The sequence below is a fragment of the Rattus norvegicus genome, chromosome 10 (assembly GCF_036323735.1).
Source record: "Rattus norvegicus strain BN/NHsdMcwi chromosome 10, GRCr8, whole genome shotgun sequence".
NCBI lineage: Eukaryota > Metazoa > Chordata > Mammalia > Rodentia > Muridae > Rattus > Rattus norvegicus.
The window spans coordinates 59,922,376-59,940,556 of record NC_086028.1 but is presented as its reverse complement, the minus strand read 5'-3'; the positions used below and the strand labels follow the sequence as shown (position 1 = coordinate 59,940,556).

Genomic DNA, 18,181 nt, shown 5'->3' with positions numbered 1-18,181 from the left:
GCCTGGGAAGGAAGTAGAGGGCAGTTTGATGAGGGTGAACGGATGCCTCAGAAGAAGAAACAACTTGCTTACAGTGGAAGAGGGAAATGAGATATGAGCTGCCCCGCTCAGCCTGCTGCCATCTCATGACATGGGTCAGGGCAGAATGGTTGGTCCATTCAGTACTTCTTCTTTAGGGGCCTCTGTTTCCGGGACCTTTCTGTGACTGCCCCATCTCTGTGCCCTGGGGAGGAGCTTGTCTCATTGTTCAGTCCTCATTTTAAAAGATCAATAGTTACAAGGTCTGAGCTGCCCAAGCAGATGAAACTACACTGCCCCTTCCTGTCCTGGAGACCCGGGGGACACAGTGGAGGGAGGGCCTGCTGCTGACAGGTATCTGGGTTGTCCTCTAGTCTCAGCCAGCTCTCCAGTTCCATCTATGCTAAAGCCCAGGGGTGAGTGAGTTACTTGGAACTCTGCCCAAAGCTGGGGCTCTGACAAGAATTGTCTCTTAGGATGGTCCCCCAGGAATGCCTATGAGTTCCACCAGGGATGCTGGATCTTGTGACATGTGACTCAAAGTAGACCCGTGTGTGTGTGTGTGTGTGTGTGTGTGTGTGTGTGTGTGTGTGTGTGTGTGCGCACGCGCCTGCCTTCTAGGGAGGGATGGAGCCCGTTTGGGCAGGAACTAGGAGGGTTTAGTACTTGTTCTCTCCCATATCATTGCTGTTCCACCACGAGCCATACATTGCTTTCCAGACCTTGGTCTTTTCTTCTGTACAATGGGTGCTGCATAAATTCTGCATTCCAGTCTCTTTCTCAGTGGCTGGTATTTGGCAGAACCAAGCTAGGTGGTTAGATCAGTGCTGGCTGGCTTATAGTGATCTCCCGGAAATGGATGCTACTTTGGCTCTGGTTCACACTCATCCGTGGAGGTATGGGAGGGTGCTGGGCTGTGGTGGGTGAGTGGGTGGGGCAGGCAGGCTGGGCAGGCTGGCATAGTGCTTCCCTTTTTGCTTGGCTCACAGTCTTTCCCAGAGAGTTGGGTGGTTTCCTTTTGCCCACCCCACAGAAGAGGAACAAAAAGGGCAGAAGAAGTGGGGGCAGGAAGCTGAAAGGGACTGAGGCAGGGGGCGGAGTCATGATAGGTGGCAATTATAATGGTTCCCATAGCCAGGGGGTGGAGTCATGATAGGTGGGAAATATAATGGTTCCCATAGCCAGGGCGTGGAGTCACAATAGGTGGAATTATAATGGTTCCCATAGCCTGTGCCAAGCACTTTTGTTCATTTGTAACATTGTGAGGTTGGCAGCACCCTTCCTGTATGACAGAGAAGATAACTGAGACCAGAGAGGTTAAATGACTTGGCTGAGGTCACCTATCTCAGAGTTTAGGAGCCGAGGGCTCATCAGGGGCTCGCTCAGATGGCTCCAGAAAGGCTCTCATCTGCCTTCAGAGCTCGGGTACTGGAATGGACTCAGTCGCACAGGAGCTTCCCTCTGTCTAGGTTTTTACCATGGGGCTGAAGGGACTTTAGGTTCTTCTGGCCTCTCCAGCATCCCTGGATCCAGATGTCCCTGAGGAACGTAGAATGCTCCATGTCTCCTCCTTACCAATGCCCCAGGCTGCTGTTGTTTCTTGGAAGAATGGCTGAGCCCTACCAGTGCTCTTTGTGACTCTTAGGAGTTGGAGACTCAGGAGACAGAGATTAGCTTGGCCTCCGGCCTGAAATCCACCCCATCGCTGCCCTAATACTATGCAGCTGTGTGGGCCTGGGCCTGTGTCCTACTTGGCTCTGGAACACTTGGTACAGGTGACCTCAAACTTTCATGTCTCCTTGGACCTGGAGGCCTGTTATCAGAGAAACTGTCAACTGTCTTTTCCCCCTGCATAGGTGCGATGGGCAGTGTTCACACATGGTGCGTGTGGGCGGTGGGGTGTGCCCACGTCTGGTGCAACTGTCACACCACCTCTTTCTTTAACATATACATGAAAAACATACTGATGCATGCTTCGGAAACAGCCTCACCTTCAGCTCCTGCTAGGTGATGAGAACAGAGAAGTTTGCACAAGGTATTCTGTTCTAAGTAGACTCATGCGATATCTACCTCACCCTGGAGCTTTTGTACCCTGCGAGGTTGCTTGGCAGCCTGCTGGAAGTCTCAGACTTGGCTAAGGAAGCAGGCAGAGCTGATGGATGGGCTGTTTGTTGTCTTGCTCATTAAAGCCTTTTCTTAGGACTTTCCCAGCGGTGAGACAGAGGAGGAAAGAGAAGAGGAGAGGAGAAGAACGATCCAGTTCATACTGGGTCATTGGCTTCTGACCTAGCTGGATAGGAACTCAGACAGTGCTCTTAAAACTTGATTCCTGCGTTGGGGAGAGGACTCAGTAGGCAAAGGGCTTGCCTTGCAAGCTTGAGGACTTGAGTTCAATCTCTGGCACCAGTGATGGGCTTGTGTAAAAAGCCAGGCATGATGGTGTGCACTTATATTCCCTATGGAGACAGGGACGGGGAATAGCCGGGGCATGCTGGCCAGCAAGCTTAGCATAAATGGGCCATTGAGAGACCCTGCTTCAAAGGAGGATGACAGCATTTCCGAGGATGATACCTAAGAGCACCCTCTGGCCTCCACATGCACATGCCCACTCACTTGTGTGCTCACCAGTGCGAGCATGCATGCGAGCACGACACGCACGCATGCACGTGCACGTACACACACACACACACACACGCGCGCACACGGAATTAAAGAATAAACTTGATCTCTTTCTGTCTGTTTTCTATACCATCTTCCTGCAGGTGGGCTTCTGTCTCCTATATTCTTAGCCCCAGTCTTCTGTCCTGTACATGATGTCCTGGACATGATGCAGAGAGAGGTGGAGGCATCTGTGGGTTGGGTCTTAGAGTCTACTTAGGTATCTGAGCCTGCTTCTGGGGCCAATAGAGTAGATGCTGGGCTGGTCAGGCCCAGACTGGAGTCACCCCAGATTGCGGGACTCATTGAGTACATGTATTTTTCTCTCTGACAGAGGTTAAAGGAAAACAGGGCAGGTGCGGCCGCAGGGTGTCCTTGATACCTGTTGGGAATCTCTTGGTGTGAGGTGGGTACAGGGATGAAACAGCAGGAGTAAGTGCCCAGGAGGAAGCCAACAAGGTCTGAACTCACCCGGGCTAAACCTTCCTTTCTGGGCTACAAGAGAGCATGAGGGATAGCTTGGACCAAAGGTATTCAGGATTCTGCTGGGAGCCACCATGGTCTTTGGAGAGGTCAGAGGTCACTGGAGGCAACTAGAGCAGCTTCATGTCCTTCTTCATTGTTTGCTACCTAGGGCCACCCAACCTGTTGTCTCTGTAGAGTCTGTGATCAAAGGGCTGTTACCAGAGAGCATCAGTGCGTCAGCACTGGTGCGGGTGACTGTGAGGGTGAGCCCGTGTTTCCCGATGGAAAGATGAATTTGCTTGTCCTCTCCACTTCTGCCTACAGGAATCCAGGAAGTATTCCCAGCTTTGTCTAGATCCTTAAGAGGCCAAGAAGTATAGTTCAGAGTCCGTGTGTGTCCGTGTGTGTGTGTGTGTGTGTGTGTGTGTGTGTGTGTGTGTGTGTGTACTGAGCACTGGGGACAGCAAGCTCTCTGTTCCAGGCATCTGAGAGTTGTTGTGAAGGCTCATTTGAGACGTTCAGATAGGTCTCCTTTCCCAGCCAAGGGTATGGGAATCCTTGGGTCTCCTTTGGTTTCCAGGAAGCTGGGGCCATGTGGCCATGCCAAATGGGGTTGTGGTGCAATCTGCTGGTTGAGCCCCTTCCGGAGCTGTGGGTTCCTCTGGGTGTGGGGAAGCTGCCCCTTTTGACCTCCCTGCCTGCTGTGGTGCCTCCTGGAGTGCAGAACACACCTCTAGGCCATGGAGCCTCACCCACAGGAAGCTCAACTTGGGGGACAGGCAAAAAGGGAGGTGCCCTGCCTGGCGCCCCACCCTGTGGCTGCCGCCCTGAAGCTTCTCAGCTCTTTCTCTAACAAGCCCCAGGAACTTACTTCTCTGGGACCCAGGGCTCTACAGCTCTACGGCTGCGACCATGTTTGGCAGGAAGCGCAGCGTCTCCTTTGGGGGCTTTGGATGGTGGGTGACGGCAGAGATGAGGGTAGACTTGGAGAAGGGATCTCACTGGGCAGCTGGGAGAAGGGCTCAGGTTGTGCCTGAGACCTGAGCCTGTGGGAGCACGTCCAGATGCCAGGTAGACTTGGAGGATCCTGAGGGGGCCATCGGAGGCCAAGCTCTGCCTCACTGTCAGAAGCAAGGTCTGCAAGAGATCCAAAAGGTCAGGGTGGCTGGAAGTGTGGGTGTGAGTGAGTAACTGCACTTGAATGCCTGTGCCTGTGCTAGTGTGTGCTGCTGTATGTGTGTGCATATCTGTGGTTATTCATGTGTATATGTGTGCAAATGAGATGTGACTGTAATCTATCTGACTGTGTGTGCTATGTGCCTGCTGGACAGACATGCCTTTGAGTGTGACCACACATGTTCTCTGTTTCAGAGCAAGTACCTACCTTGCTCCCCTGGTGTCCTGTATCCATGCTCGCTCCTACCAGGTTGTCAGGAGTCCATGACAGAATGCCTGTGGGCTGCCTCTTCTCTACATGGGCCGTGAGAGGAGGGGCCGGCCTGTCTTCAAGTTTGCCATTCTCGCTGACCCACTTTTGCTCCATTCAGCCCTGCATCCAGCCTTTTGATCTTAGGCACTTTTTTTTTTTTTTTTTTTTTTTTTTTTTTTGTGCCTCTAAACTGTCTGTTTTCCCAGATGCTGAAGGTAGGGTCTGAAGTCAAAGACCTGTCTCACCTTACTGGCTCGATGCAGCTCAGTTGGGAGTGCAGCTGAATGGCTTTCCTTATCAGTCTCCCCTTCTGGGTCCAGGGCATTGTCACAATGAGGGTGTCTGGGGTCCTGGCTGGAATGATGGTTGGCATTGGTGGGGCTCGCAGGAAGGCTGGGGAGACACAGAAGGGTTAGGAGGGTACAGCTCTGTCTCTCTGGTCACTGATTGTCTGCTGGCTTGCCTTTCTTTTTCCCCTCTTTGAGAACACTTTGCCATCCATTCTCTTACAGGAAGAGATTCTGGTCACTCTGCCTGGCGAATGGGACAGTGACGATAAGAGGATGCTAGGGTGGCAGGTGGTGTCTGCTCACAGGTCATCCCCAGTGCTGGGGTAGGGACTATTGTCCTGATGGAGGGTCTGGGTTTGATTCACACAGTCTGCTTCCTGCTCTGGGAGGGGCGTGTGAGGTTGGTCTGGGACCACTGCAGGCCTGGACTTAGGTAACGGGATCTTGTTCTCCCAGACCCTCCTGTGAAGTGTGGCTCATGCAGACGGCCTGGCTTCAGAGAGCTTGCTTTGCAAGGCTTCTGTCTTAGTCTGTGTTTTAATTTATTCAGTGTGAGTGAGTGTGAGTGTGTGCGCGCATGTGTGTGTGTATGTGTGCCTGTGCACATGGACACATGGGCTTGTGTGTGTGCAGGCACATGTGTGTGAGTGAACATATATGTAGAGATCAAAAGACACCTTCAGGTGTCATTCCTTACTTTGTTTATTTGTTTAAAGTTTTCAGTCTATTTAGTCCTCTCCCTAGAGATGTGCATGACCATGGCAGATTGAGTCACCCCAGAATCTCTGGTCCTTTAGCTATTGTCCACGCTCCCTTTGTCTGGGACACCAGCTCTGGCCTTTGCAGTCTCCCTGACTTTCCTCTTGCACAGTCTCTTGTTTTCTTGAGCTCTTCCCACCCCCCCTCGTCTTGCAAGTCTCTGTCTGGGCTCACTTTTTTTTTTTTTTTGGCATAATCCAGGGAATCAAGAATCCTGCCTAAGTCAGTTGTCTCACCATCACCCAAACGGGTTCTGAATCCAAATACAAGAAGACATCTGGTGCGATCTTGTACATCTCGGCTATTTTCCCCTGGATTTCTGTCTTAGGTACTGCTGCCTTCCTAGAGTGAAGGGCAGCCTCTGAAGTAGATGGTTGGCCATGGTTTCCTGTTCTGGTTAGGTCTTGTGTCATTCACGATGATGGGGCTCTTCAAGCAGACAAGCAGGAAAGAGCTCATTTATTTATTTATCTTTGTTTGAGACAGACTCTCTTTAATCGGTCATCATTGATTAGCCTAGGCTGGCCAGATAGAGAGCCCAGGAGCTCCCCCTTCTCTGCCTCTCCAGCACTGGGTTAATAATAGTGTGTGCTCCCACTCTGGGCTTTTTTTTTTAAATGTGTGTTCCAGGGCTCCAGCTCAGATATTAAACTTGCAAAGCAGGCACTTTAATGACAACTCTCTTCCCAGTCACTAGTGTTTTGATTTTTTTTGTCCAGCCCCTACAAGTAGCAATTCTGTGTATCAGATTGCTCCAGAGCTCCCAAGCAAAACCAGTGGATGGTTTAAACCTGGCCAGGTGAGGCAGGAGACACAAGTGTGTCACCTACAGCTGCCTCAGAGGCAAAGACAGCAGTGGGGGAGTGACCTAGTATGTCCAGGGGACTCTGTATGTTAGCCATATTGTCCATTAAACTGGGGTTCTAGGGTGACAGGCTCAAATGTTTCTCACTCACCATGGGAGAAAGGACCCCGGTATGTCAAACATATGCTCAGTAGATGCTATTGGGATAACAGGGGTGTTTCCATGCAATGATGAGTTGAGACCCATTAAGTCTGGAGTGACATAAAGGACTTTTCATAGAGTTAGGTTAGGAAAGTGGGCTGGACTGCAGTGTAGCAATCATCTGATCACAGCTTCCAGCCAGGAGAGGAAGCAGCTGGTTGAGGCTGTGGAATCCTGGATCCCCAATCCTCCCAGACAGAGAGGTTGGTCTTAGATGGAGTTTCAAAGGCTCCATTTGTTGTCAAGGGAGAGGGCCAGTGCCATCAGTGCGGTCATGGTCAAGTGAGTAGAGTGATTCAGGGGACAGAGGAACTGGGGACCAGCCCCCACCTCACAGCCTTGCCCAAACTACAAGCTCCCAGGGCCACTCTCTAGCACAGAAACCCTGGTGGACAGGCTGCTGCGTGGGAGAGATGGGGGCACAGGGACCAGCAAGGTCTGCTGTGGTGGGGATGCCTGTCTGTCCAGGCAGAGATTGGGAGGGCACACAGGAGGCCGGGACTTAGAGCCCCTCCACCTTAACGATTGTGGCTCTCTGAGAGCACAGCCTTTCCTCTCTGGGTCCCATGTATCAGTGGGGACTCCCTGCTGTAGCAGAGGACTGTTAGAAGAACGAAGAGCTATTCCTCCAGATGATGTGGGCCTGTTTTCATCGGGTGGCTCATAGGAGCGTGACAGCAGAGTGGGGATTCTGACGACGGCATAGATTTGGGGCTCTGTTAGGTTGAATGGGAGGGCAGGAGGGTCTGCCTTTGGTGTGGAAACCTTAAGGAAAGAGCATGGTAGGGCCTGAGAAAGAGATGGAGAGGGGCAGAAGCCACATGTCCTGGTGTCATAGCTGGTTTTGCTGTTAGGGACTGAGATTAGGTACTGGAGGATTCTCAGAGAAAGGGGATCCTGCTCTCAACTGGGGAGCTCCAGCACAGTTCAGAGCTTAATGCCAACCGGGGAGGCATCTATGCACTTGCTGTGTGGACCCCTCCTCTCTCTGCCCCCTCTCCCTGAGAGCTGCCTACGGGAAGAAAGTGGGAAGGCTGGAGCCTGAGTGAACTTTCAGGGTGCCAAGCATCTTAGAGGTGCTGGTGAGCTTAGTGGCACTGATGATAATGACCCGATGGCAGTGGAGATACTAGTGACACGCTGACATTGAAGGTGGTGGCGGCTCTGGAGTGACACTGATATTGATGGTGACCCAGGTGAAGGCAGTGGTAGTGGTGAAACTGGTCATGATGGTGACATGGTGGTGGTGATGCTGGTGTGATATGAAGGGGGCGATGACACCTGTGGTGACTGGAGTGACTAATGCTGTCATGGGACTTAGACATTGATGGCTGTTAGTGACAGTGCTGACACTGGTGTGATGGTGACACGGTGGTGGTGACACTGTGAGTGACAGTGGTGATGCTGGCTGTGGAAGTGGCTCTGGTGGTGATGACTATTCAGTGATGGTGCTGGCACCAGTTACAATGGTGACATGGGTGAAGTGACCTCTGGTCAATGAAACACTTATGCAGGGAGAACATTGCCCACTGTTCCTCTGATGGGGGAAGGGACCTCTGTTTCCAGCCATAAGGGCTGGCATATGTGGGGGTAAAAATAGAACCTCACACACTGCCTCGTTTGCCAGAGAAGATGGTGCAGGCAGGGGTGGGGAGGGCTGCTGTGTCTGCAGCCAATGTGTGCTCCCAGCTCAAACCAACCTGCGGCTCTCCTTGGAGTCTGCTGCTGGCTTCTAACCTGCCTGATGGGCAAGCATCCTCCGGAACAGGCGTATTCCTGTGGCCGGGGTGCTTGCATCTCCTGTGGCGTCTACACAGAATGTTGAAGGTTCTAGCGAGAGCACTGGTTCTCAACATGTGAGTCTAGATCCCTTTGGCAAACCTCCGTCTCCAAAAATATTTACATTATGATTTACAACAGTAGGAAAATTACAGCTAAGAAGTAACAATGAAGATAACTTTACAGTTGGGGGTCACCACAGCATGAAGTGGATTAAAGGGTCACCACTGGCCTAGAGTCAGACCTGACCAGAGATCTCACTCCTTTGAAGCCTAGTTTCCATCTCTAAAATGCAGAGGGTCCTAGTACCTTTCTGTCCCAGTTTCATTTTTGCTGCTGTGACAATACCTTGACAAGAGCACCTTTAGGGGAGAAAGGATCACTGAGAAAAATCAAGACAGGAGCTTGAAGAAAGGCTGGCTTGCTACTGCACATAGCATTACCTCTGACCAAGGAACTCATTTCACAGACAAGGAAGCATGGCAGGAATCATGAAGGATGCTGCCTTCTGGCTGGCAGGCAGGAGGCAGGCAGGCAGGCAGGCAGCAGGCAGCAGGCAGCAGGCAGCAGGCAGAGGCAGCAGGCAGCAGGCAGCAGGCAGCAGGCAGCAGGCAGGCAGGCAGCAGGCAGCAGGCAGGCAGGCAGCAGGCAGCAGGCAGGCAGGCAGACAGGCAGGCAGCAGGCAGGCAGCAGGCAGGCAGCAGGCAGGCAGGAGGCAGCAGGCAGGCAGGCAGGCAGCAGGTAGCAGGTAGCAGGTAGGCAGTCATGCAGGCAGGTAGGCAGGCGGCAGGCAGGCAGGCAGGCAGGCAGGCAGGCAGACATGCAGGCAGCAGGTAGGCAGCAGGCAGCAGGCAGGCAGGCAGGCAGGCAGACAGCAGGCAGGGAGGCAGGCTTAGGCATACTTATCTTTGTTTTATTTAATTTATATTTAATTTAATTTATTTAATTATATGTATGTGCCTGTGTGGGTGTATGTGCATAGGAATGCAGGTGCCCACAGAGGTTAAGAGTGCTAGATGTTCTTGGAGCTGGAGGTACAGGTGGTTGTAAGCCCTCGAATGTGGGTTCTGGGAATTAAACATGGGTTCTCTGGAAGAACGACATGTGTGTTTAACCACTGAGGCCTCTTTCCAGTCCTCAGCTAACATTCTTATACAGTTCAGGACGACCTGCCTAGGTAATGGTGCTGCCCACAGTGGGCTGGTGCCTCCTACATCAATTATCAATCAAGACAGCTTTCCAGAGACACGCTCACAGGCCAAGCTGATCTAAGTAATTCCTTAGCTTAGAGATTCTTTCTAGATAGTTTCCGATTGTATCAGGTTAACAGTTAAAGCCATCCAGGAAACCTTCCCATAGAAGTGTGTGTGGTCCAGTGCCTCATGGAACTGAGACTTCCTTTCTGGGCTGGAGGAAAATGTTTTGTAGTAGCTTTCCCTGTAGGACAGATACAGAAGGGAACCTGTATTCTCACACTGACTGAAGCCCTTGCGTTTCTCTTGGCAGGATCGACAAGACCATGCTGGCGGGTCTGAAGGTCAAGTAAGTAACTTCTTTCAATTCTTTAGAGGTCGGAGATGACAACAGTTCCTTGCCTGAGACGTGGTCTGTCCATGTTGTGTGTAACAGTTGGATGCTGTGGACTGTCATTGCAGGCCTGGTTGAAGGGGCTTCTGCACTGCAGGAGACTACATGGGCCTCTTAAGTCCTGGGATGTCCAGGGAAAGGCAGAGGTGTGATTGACAGAATCAGGGACAAGCATGGTGGGAATGTGACTAGTGGCTGTGACCTTCAGGCCACACACTTATTGATAAGAAAGATGTATTTTCTATTATTTAAATTTTGATGTGAAGCCCCAATGCCTAGAGGACATCTTTCTGACATTATCCATCTATTTGAGAAAACTATGATAGCTCTTTTTAAAATTATTACTATTCCACTCTGTGGGTATGGGCATTTTGCCTGCATGCATGTCTGTGCACCGTGAGTGTGCTTGGTGCTTGCAGAGGTGTAGAATTCCCTGACACTGGAGTTTTGGACAGCTTTGAGGCATCATGTGGGTTCTGGGAATCAAACTTGGATCCTCTGGAAGAGCAAGAAGTGCTCAAAACCACTGGACCATCTCTGCGGCCCCCATCTCTGCGGCCCCTAGAACTCCTTCAAGCACCATTGGCAGGTATGTGGGTTCAGGTGGCCATTGAGTCATCTGGAACTGACTGGTCATCCTGGTGAGCCCAGTCTGCGGGCTCCTTGAGGCTTCCACACCACAAGTCTCAGGCCTGGGCACTGCCGGCCTAGGTCTGACAGGTGGCTGCTGGTCTATGTGGAGAGGGTGAACAGAGGCCCCTCTGTCTTGAAGCTGCTGTCTTCTGTTCCCTTACCCTTCACTCGCTTCCCCTTTCTGTTCTGTGGACTCTCTCTCGAGTCTTATCCAACTTTAAGAACTTGGCATGTGAAAAGGAAGAAAATTCTCGAAGGAAAAAAAAGCATTGATTACCAATGAAGATATTTTTCTGCCACATGTGACTTTGTGCATGGAAATTTGTGCAAAGGTTCAGCAGGCACACACAAAGACCTGGGTTCATTTAGCAGAACACACATGTGCAGGAAGGCACGCAGTTCAGTGTGCTCCTCTGGTCCTCCCTGCTCCAATTCGGCTAACGTGAGCCCTCAAGTTGCCAGTGTTGGTCTTCCTTGGTACAGGTGCCAGGGAAAACCAGCCAGACTCGAGGGTTGGCCTTTAAGGGGATCAGAATAGAAGGCCTTCCTTCCATTTGGTTTGTCAATCCCAGAAAGATGAGGGGTTGGTGGGGGAAGGGCGGCGAGCAGGGCTTGGGGCTGGATCTTAGTCTCTCCACAGAGTTGAGGCCAGAAAGGCCATGAAGCACTCTTGGTTTCTAAAGCTGTTCTGTATCTGGGACAGGAGGACGGGGCCGCTGTGCAGCACGGTGTGCGCGCGGGTGCTGCTCAGGTCAGGGCAGTTCCTTTTGTTTTGCTTTGTTTTGTTGGCGGTGCTAGGAATTGAACCCAGGAGCTTGTGCATGCTAGGCCAGTGCTCTCCCCTTGAGCTCCATCCAGCCCGTTTTAATTTACCTTATTTTGTAGGTGGGGGATAGGGGCACATGCCACAGTGCTCCTCTGATGGTCAGAGGGCAACTTGCTGGAGTCAAGCTGTCCCTTCACCATGTGGAGTCTTGTGACTGAACTCAGCCCATCAGGTGTGGCAGCTAGTGCCTTCGTCCGTGAGCAATCTTGATGGCCCTGATTTTACTTCAAAAATATTTTAATTTTGTGTGTGTGTGTGTGTGTGTGTGTGTGTGTGTGTGTGTATACATGTGCAGAGCCCAGAAGGCATAGGATCTCCTGGTACTGGAGTTGTAAGTGGTTGTGAACTGCTCATTTTGGGGGCTGGGAATCGAACTCAGGTCCTTTAGAAGAGCAGCCGGTACTCTTAACCAAGGTGCTACAACTCCAACTCTGTTCATTTTACTTTTTAAAATGTGACACAGTATCTCGTTAAGTTGCCCAAACTGGACTTGAATTGCATTAACCTTTCTTGGGGAGTTGTGAACAGAGGTCTGTTTACCTAGGTAAGGTACCAATGACAGACCAAGGAAATGACTTCCTGCAAGTGTAGCTTGGTGGATCAATGAGTTAAGTTGGGGTGACTCACAGGATCATGGTTGAGGGGTTATGCAAAAGAGTGTGGGCAGCTTACTGGTCTCTATGCCGTCGAAGAAGGGTCCTCCCTCCCTAGCAACTGTTAGCTGATTGTCTATCCTTCTGGGGGAGGGTATGTACTGCAAATCTTTCACTGCACCCTCTTTCCCCTTTATGATAGAGTGCTTTTAATCCCAATCTTGTGTCTCCTGTGGATAATCAGAGATGTTATGATAGCCATGGTCAGGGGTCTGGAGTTCAGAGAGAGCAACACCTTGAGCCTGAAATCTTCCTGCCTCAACCCCTCCAGCAGCCCGAGTTACAGGTCTATCTATACCTTTATCTTTTGGCAACATGCTTGACTTTTCCAGACCTTCTCAGGGGTGTATCTGCATAGTGAATGAGGTGTGAGGTGGTGAGCAGGGTTACTGAGGGGTGTGCAGAGGAGAAGTGGTTTTGGGGGGCTGCCTTGAGTCATCTATTGCAACTACAGCCATGGTTTGCAGAGAGCCTGTTTGTTTTCAGTAGATCCATTTGTAACCTGTAGAGGAGGGGGATACAGGGTGTGTGAAGAGCTGGGAGCAGATAGGCCAGTGCTGAGAGCGGGATCTCTGTAGGGTCTCTGGATATATGGGGGACAGTTAGAGTTCAGGCGTGGGGAACATGGCATTGGTGGTGTCCTGCAGGGTGTAGGACTGAAATGTAGCTTTAAGATCTGTTGATTTCAGGAAGCAAACCCTTTAAACTGAATGTGGTAGCACGTGCCTGCAATCCCATCACTTAGGAGGAGGAGGTGGGAAGATTCGGAGTTGATTGGGAGGCTCTGGAGTTCAAGGTCATCCTCAGGTATTCTCTGGGACCCATGAGACAAATGTACCTGCTTCAAAAAAGAAAAAGAACAAGAGCTTTAATGTGTAATCCGGTTAGGCTAAAGATGGAAAGTCTCCCATCCAATAAGCCTTAAGGAACCTAAGAGATGCTCAGGAGGGTCTGAACCAGGTCCAGGGAAGCTCAAATAGAATCCTAACAGGGAAGAATGAAGTTGAAAGATTGTACTTTAGATATTAAAATTTACTACAAAGCTATAGGTGGCACGAAACTAGACTTATGTCAAAAACAAGCTACGGAAAGGAATCCAGACACTGAAAAAACACATCTTATACCCTTTCACTTATGTGATGTGCGTAGACTAGAACGTCCCTAGGAACTGAGTAGGTTAATGGTTTCTGAGGAATTGGGGGTCTATAGGGAGAGTGAGATTTAAAAGATAATAGATTCTGGCCAACGAATGTCAAGTATGGTGTTGATAGTGATAAGAGTGACACAAGGTTGTGACCATTCTGAGAAGCATTGAAGTGCACTTTGCCTCAATAAACTTTTGCTGTTTTTTGAGACTGGGTTTCACGAAGTCCAGTCTGACCACAAACTCTATATAGTATGTAAATGAATTCTTCTTAATATAAATGTAAACAGTGAATGAAGCCCCTGGCTGCATTTCTTTACCTCATGCTGGACCCCAATAACTGCACAGAGAAACCAAGATTTATTTAAAACTGCACCTTGCTAGCTGAGCAACTAAATGATCTGCCTTAGCCTTCCATGGTGATCTGGCTCTCTCAGCCCCATCCCATGATACGTGCATATTATTATTGATCTGGCTAGAGCTTCGTGTTCTCAGTCCATATCTCCTGATCAGGGGTCATGACCTGACCTCCTGGTGCCCTCCTCCCTGCCAGATGCCCAGACTGAGAAAGGCCTATGATGCCTGCATGAGGAGGCCCCCCAGAGGCTAGGACTTAACTATTGCTGGGGATACAAGGAACAAGGGGCTACACAGGAACATGGAAAGGGGGTGACAGCAGTACCATGCGGGAGAAACAAGCTTTGAGTTGTGGGTTGGCAGGCCCAGGTTCTAGACCTGGGCTAATAAATGGGCAAGTCAGTAACTTCTATGGGTTTATAAAATGGGAGAGCTGGATCAGGAATGGACTGCTCCTTGGTAGCTTTACCGTGCTAGCTATATGCATGACTTATCCTCCCCAACCCCTGCCTTTACAATGGTGGGGATCAAACCTAGGACCTGTACATGCAGGGCAAGTTCTCAACCACTAGATGACATTCTGGTCTTGCCTTATGTCTTTCTGTATTTTTTTGGTGTGTGGGGGGGGATAATTGCAGATGCTCCCTGCTGAGCAAATATGCATGACTGTGCCCTTCATCTTTGGATCCCAAGACTGGACATTGGGCAGGCACTAAGGGAGATTCTCAGCACAGGTTCACTGAATGATGGAACTTGGATCATATGCTTACCCCATCACAGGGAAATGGGATCCTAGATAGAAATAAAAAGGCAGAGGCAGGCAGGTGGATGCAGGCGGAGGAGAAGATACAGAGGTAGGAGGATGGATACAGGTAAAGCGGTCAGCATGCAGGAGTCTCCCATCTTCAGCCTGCTCTGGGGGTTGGCTTAGGACGCAGACGTAGTACCTGAATCAAAGCCGGTCTACTTTCTCCCAGAGGGAATCCCCAGAAGGAGTCCTCCCCCCACCGTGTGTGTGTGTGTGTGTGTGTGTGTGTGTGTATCTATCCGTCTGTCTGTCTGTCTGTCTGTCTGTCTGTCTGTCTGTCTGTCTGTCTGTTGCATGGCTCCAGTCCCCTGAGATGACTTTTGTGACCAGGGACAGCCATGGTGACCAAATGAGCATGAGCTTGGGTAAGGACCAATTGCCTCTACTTCCAGGAAATATGCTCAAATGCCCAATCTGAGTCTGTTATCTCGCAGGAGAAAGAACCTAATTGGACGTTGGAGAGATAGATGGCCCAGCAGTTAAGAGTACTGGCTACTCTTCTAGAAGACCCTAGTTCATTTCCAAGCACCCACTTGGTACTTATAACCATTCTTAACTCCGGTTCCAGAGATCCAGTGCCCTCTTCTTGCCTCTACAGGAACCAGACACGCGGAGTGTGTGTGTATATACATGCTGGCAACACACATGTTTACACAGAATAAAAATAAATTAATCTTAAAGGACAGAACCGAACTGCATACTTAATGGCTCGTTCTTGGCCCCTTGAAATGATAGCTTTGGCAGACAGATGGCACGTGATGGGCAGAGTGCACTTTGTTCTTGGATTTCTTCCTCGAGGTCTGACTTGGGTTGAGCATGCTGTGGTTTGGTCGTAAGCAGCCATTGCTATTCTTTGTTGATGATTTAAGCAGCTAAGGGTTCCAATTCTATTAGAAAAAAAGACGGACACACAGGTGGGAACAGGCAGTGTGTCAGTGTAGCTAACCCTGGCCACCAGCACCCCTGAGCGTAGCTACAATAGCTGTGCAGGATAGGGCACACCACCTGCTGGAAGGGCCTCGTGAGCTCTCCACACGCCCCTCCTCCACCCCTTTTGGAAACAGGGTCTCTCCATGCAGCCCTGGTTAGCCTGAAACTTACTGTATAGACTAAGCTGACTCAGGATCACAGATTTGCCTTTCTCCACTTTCTGAGTGCTGAGGTTAAAGATGGGCACCACCATTTCATTTGTTTGCTTGTTTGTTTGTTTTTCCACCAAGACTTCCACACCAGTCTGTAAGAGCAATGTAGACTCTAGGTGGTTATCTCGGTAGACATCTGCTCTCTTGGTTCTCTTGGTGCCAGCCCGTCACAATGTCATCAGAGGGGAGAGCTCGTGGAGCCAGTGTGTGTTTCCAGCCTCTCCAGAGAGCCCATTTCTCTGCAGTCAACAATTGATCCCCACTTAATGGCTCTTCTCATTGGCCAAGGGTCATGATCAGCAGTTCATTTCTCCACTGGCCAGCAGATCTTTATTTACTGTGGGTTACAAGAATCTTTACAAGGATGTTCTAGAACTTTCTGCAGTTGACTTATCCTAGATCCAGTGCTACACACCTAGAACATTTGTAGAGGCTTTCCTGGGCTTGTCAAAGACATGGGGAGCTCAATGTTTTTATGGGGAGATGATTGAGTCAGTTCAACCAACATCTATTGGCGCCTTCATTCCAAAGCCACGGCCAGGCCAGAGACAGTGAGGGGCCGAGAAAAGGGGGTGCGGAGAATAGTCTGCCCATGGCAGCTTTCAGCCCCTTAGGGAGAGCGCAGACAGTTGCCATGGGATGTAGCAAGGGCTCTCACTGGTTCTCCCCTTCTGGAGACAATAGGTCTAGGCTGTCTCTAAGGGTGTGTGAGGTCAGTGGTCCAGCGTGGGAAGAGAGGCTTGGTGCTGCATCATTGCACCAGGAAGGCACTGAGGTGTGAGGCAGCGTGGGTGGGAGGACCTGGGAGCTGTTGTTCTTGCCAGACAGGAGACTGGCTGGTTGGGCTGCTGGTAGGAGTGTGGCTGGGCTGTGGGAGAGCTTAGGGACAATGAGAGGGCTTTCAGAAGGGGTGAGAATGGTCAGGCTCAGATACTTCATAGCTTGCAGACCAGAGTAGGGTAGTAAGACTAGAGAGAGTGAGCCCTGGGTGGACATGGGGTCCCCTTTGTAGAGATGGGGAACTCAGGAATTGGGTCAGTTTCAGGGAGGCAATAGGACTCTGAATATAAAACCTTTTTGTCTTTCCCGTTCTTTATCCTGTGTTGTCTGGGGTCCAGGGAGTTATACACTCCAGCCAGTAGAAGGGACTAGAGAAGGAGGGGGTGGAGGGCTAGAGGAGCTGGTGTGTGGCAGGGAGTTAGAGGGCAGGGCCCTCTCTGTGGTCCTGCAGGCACAGTGGGGGTTGTTTACTCTGGTCCTCCAACCTAACTCAGCTTCCGATGCCTTCAGTGGGTGAGCTCTAGGTGAGCTTCTTCTGGCTGGCAGTTGGTGGAGTTTTCAGGGAACCACAGGGGAGCCCTTTATTTCTATGTCCTAGGCCATTAATTTCTTTAGGATGGGCCCTGTGCATGAATTCTCTCTCTCTCTCTCTCTCTCTCTCTCTCTCTCTCTCTCTCTCTCTCTCTCTCTCTCTGTGTGTATGTGATCACCAGTACAAGTGGACATGAGCTTAGAGGGCCCATGTGGGTGCCGGTGTGGTGCCTTTTTTGGCTTTAGCAAGTTCCTATGGTAACCACGAACATGTCTGTTTTGGGATCTGAGTCTGGGGCGGCGTGAGTGGCTACCAGGAGAAGCAAGGCAGGCGGGTGCTTAGCTGGCAACTGGGCTGTGTCCTGATTTTATCGCTAGGCACAGGCCGGAGGTACCACTTGCTAGATAGCGAGTTCTATAAACTCTAGGGACATATGTACTCCTAATCTCATCCTGACCAGTCCCATCATGCCTAGGAAACTCTGGTGAGTCCATGTTCTGATTTTTGGGTGGTGGGTGGTTGCTGATGGCATTAAGTTCTGGGGGCTGGGGCGTCTTCTGAGATGGGCATGCAACCGCAAAGAACAGCTCAGCTGATCCCTGGATCCCGGGGAGGGCGCCTTCCTTGTGGCTAGTGGAGTCGTGGAGTGGAATGGACATAGCTAACTGTGTCAGTGAGGGAGGTGAGGACAGGGTGCAGGAGGGTGGGATGGCTTGCCTGTGGCCTGCCAGCTTCCGCTCAGTTCTCCCTTCAGTGTCCTTTACCCAGCTTACTTTCTGGAAGTCTTGTGCTATGCCGCTTGGGGGTCTCCACAGGTCTCTCAGGCCCTCAGCTCTGCTAGGCCTAGATGGGAGGCTCTGGATTCTATGGAAGGAAGAGGAAGGAAGCGGGCAGTCTGTGATTTGTCTAAATTATCCAGCCTCCCTGGGAAGCAGAGTCCAGAGCATTGTTCCTGAGAGTCCTGGGAGAAGGAAGCCATCAGAAAAGACCCTAGATCTCGGATTCCTGGAGGCTGAGGGCTTGAAACAAACAGGGCAAACTACCCATGACATGAATTTCCCCCTGCCTCTGTAGCTAATCCGTTAGCTTCAGCTTGGTCGTCTCCAGTGTCAGGGAGCTCATGAGATTTTAAGGGTGCCTGGTTTATTAGAATACAGTTCTGTTTGCTCAGTGTTACCTCTTAATTTCATGTCGGATCTCTGAAACTGCCATTGCATAACCAGTCATGCCCCTCCTCCTCAAGAAAGCTAATCCCCCCTTTTCCTGAGAGCTCTCTAGTACTCAGAGTGCTCCCTTGCAGCTTGTCTCTCCTCTT

The 18,181-nt window shown here is 50.8% G+C and overlaps 1 protein-coding gene across 7 annotated transcripts in view; it reads left to right on the top strand.

Moving 5' to 3' along the window:
* The window catches only part of Rap1gap2 (RAP1 GTPase activating protein 2), a 217,125-nt gene that overhangs the window by 30,390 nt on the left and 168,554 nt on the right, over positions 1-18,181 (top strand). For 4 of the 7 annotated variants that reach the window (XR_005489831.1, XM_039086002.1, XM_017597289.1 and 1 more), the window contains one exon: positions 9,911-9,946. Coding sequence is in view for 6 of the 7 variants with exons in the window: in XM_039086002.1 (XP_038941930.1) it covers positions 9,911-9,946 (36 nt within the window). In the remaining variant the exon portion in view is untranslated. Of the gene's footprint in view, positions 1-3,978; positions 4,098-8,462; positions 8,482-9,910; positions 9,947-16,397; positions 17,351-18,181 lie in introns of those variants that run through there. The other 3 variants (XM_017597291.3, XM_039086003.2, XM_008767832.4) reach the window with 3 other exon arrangements.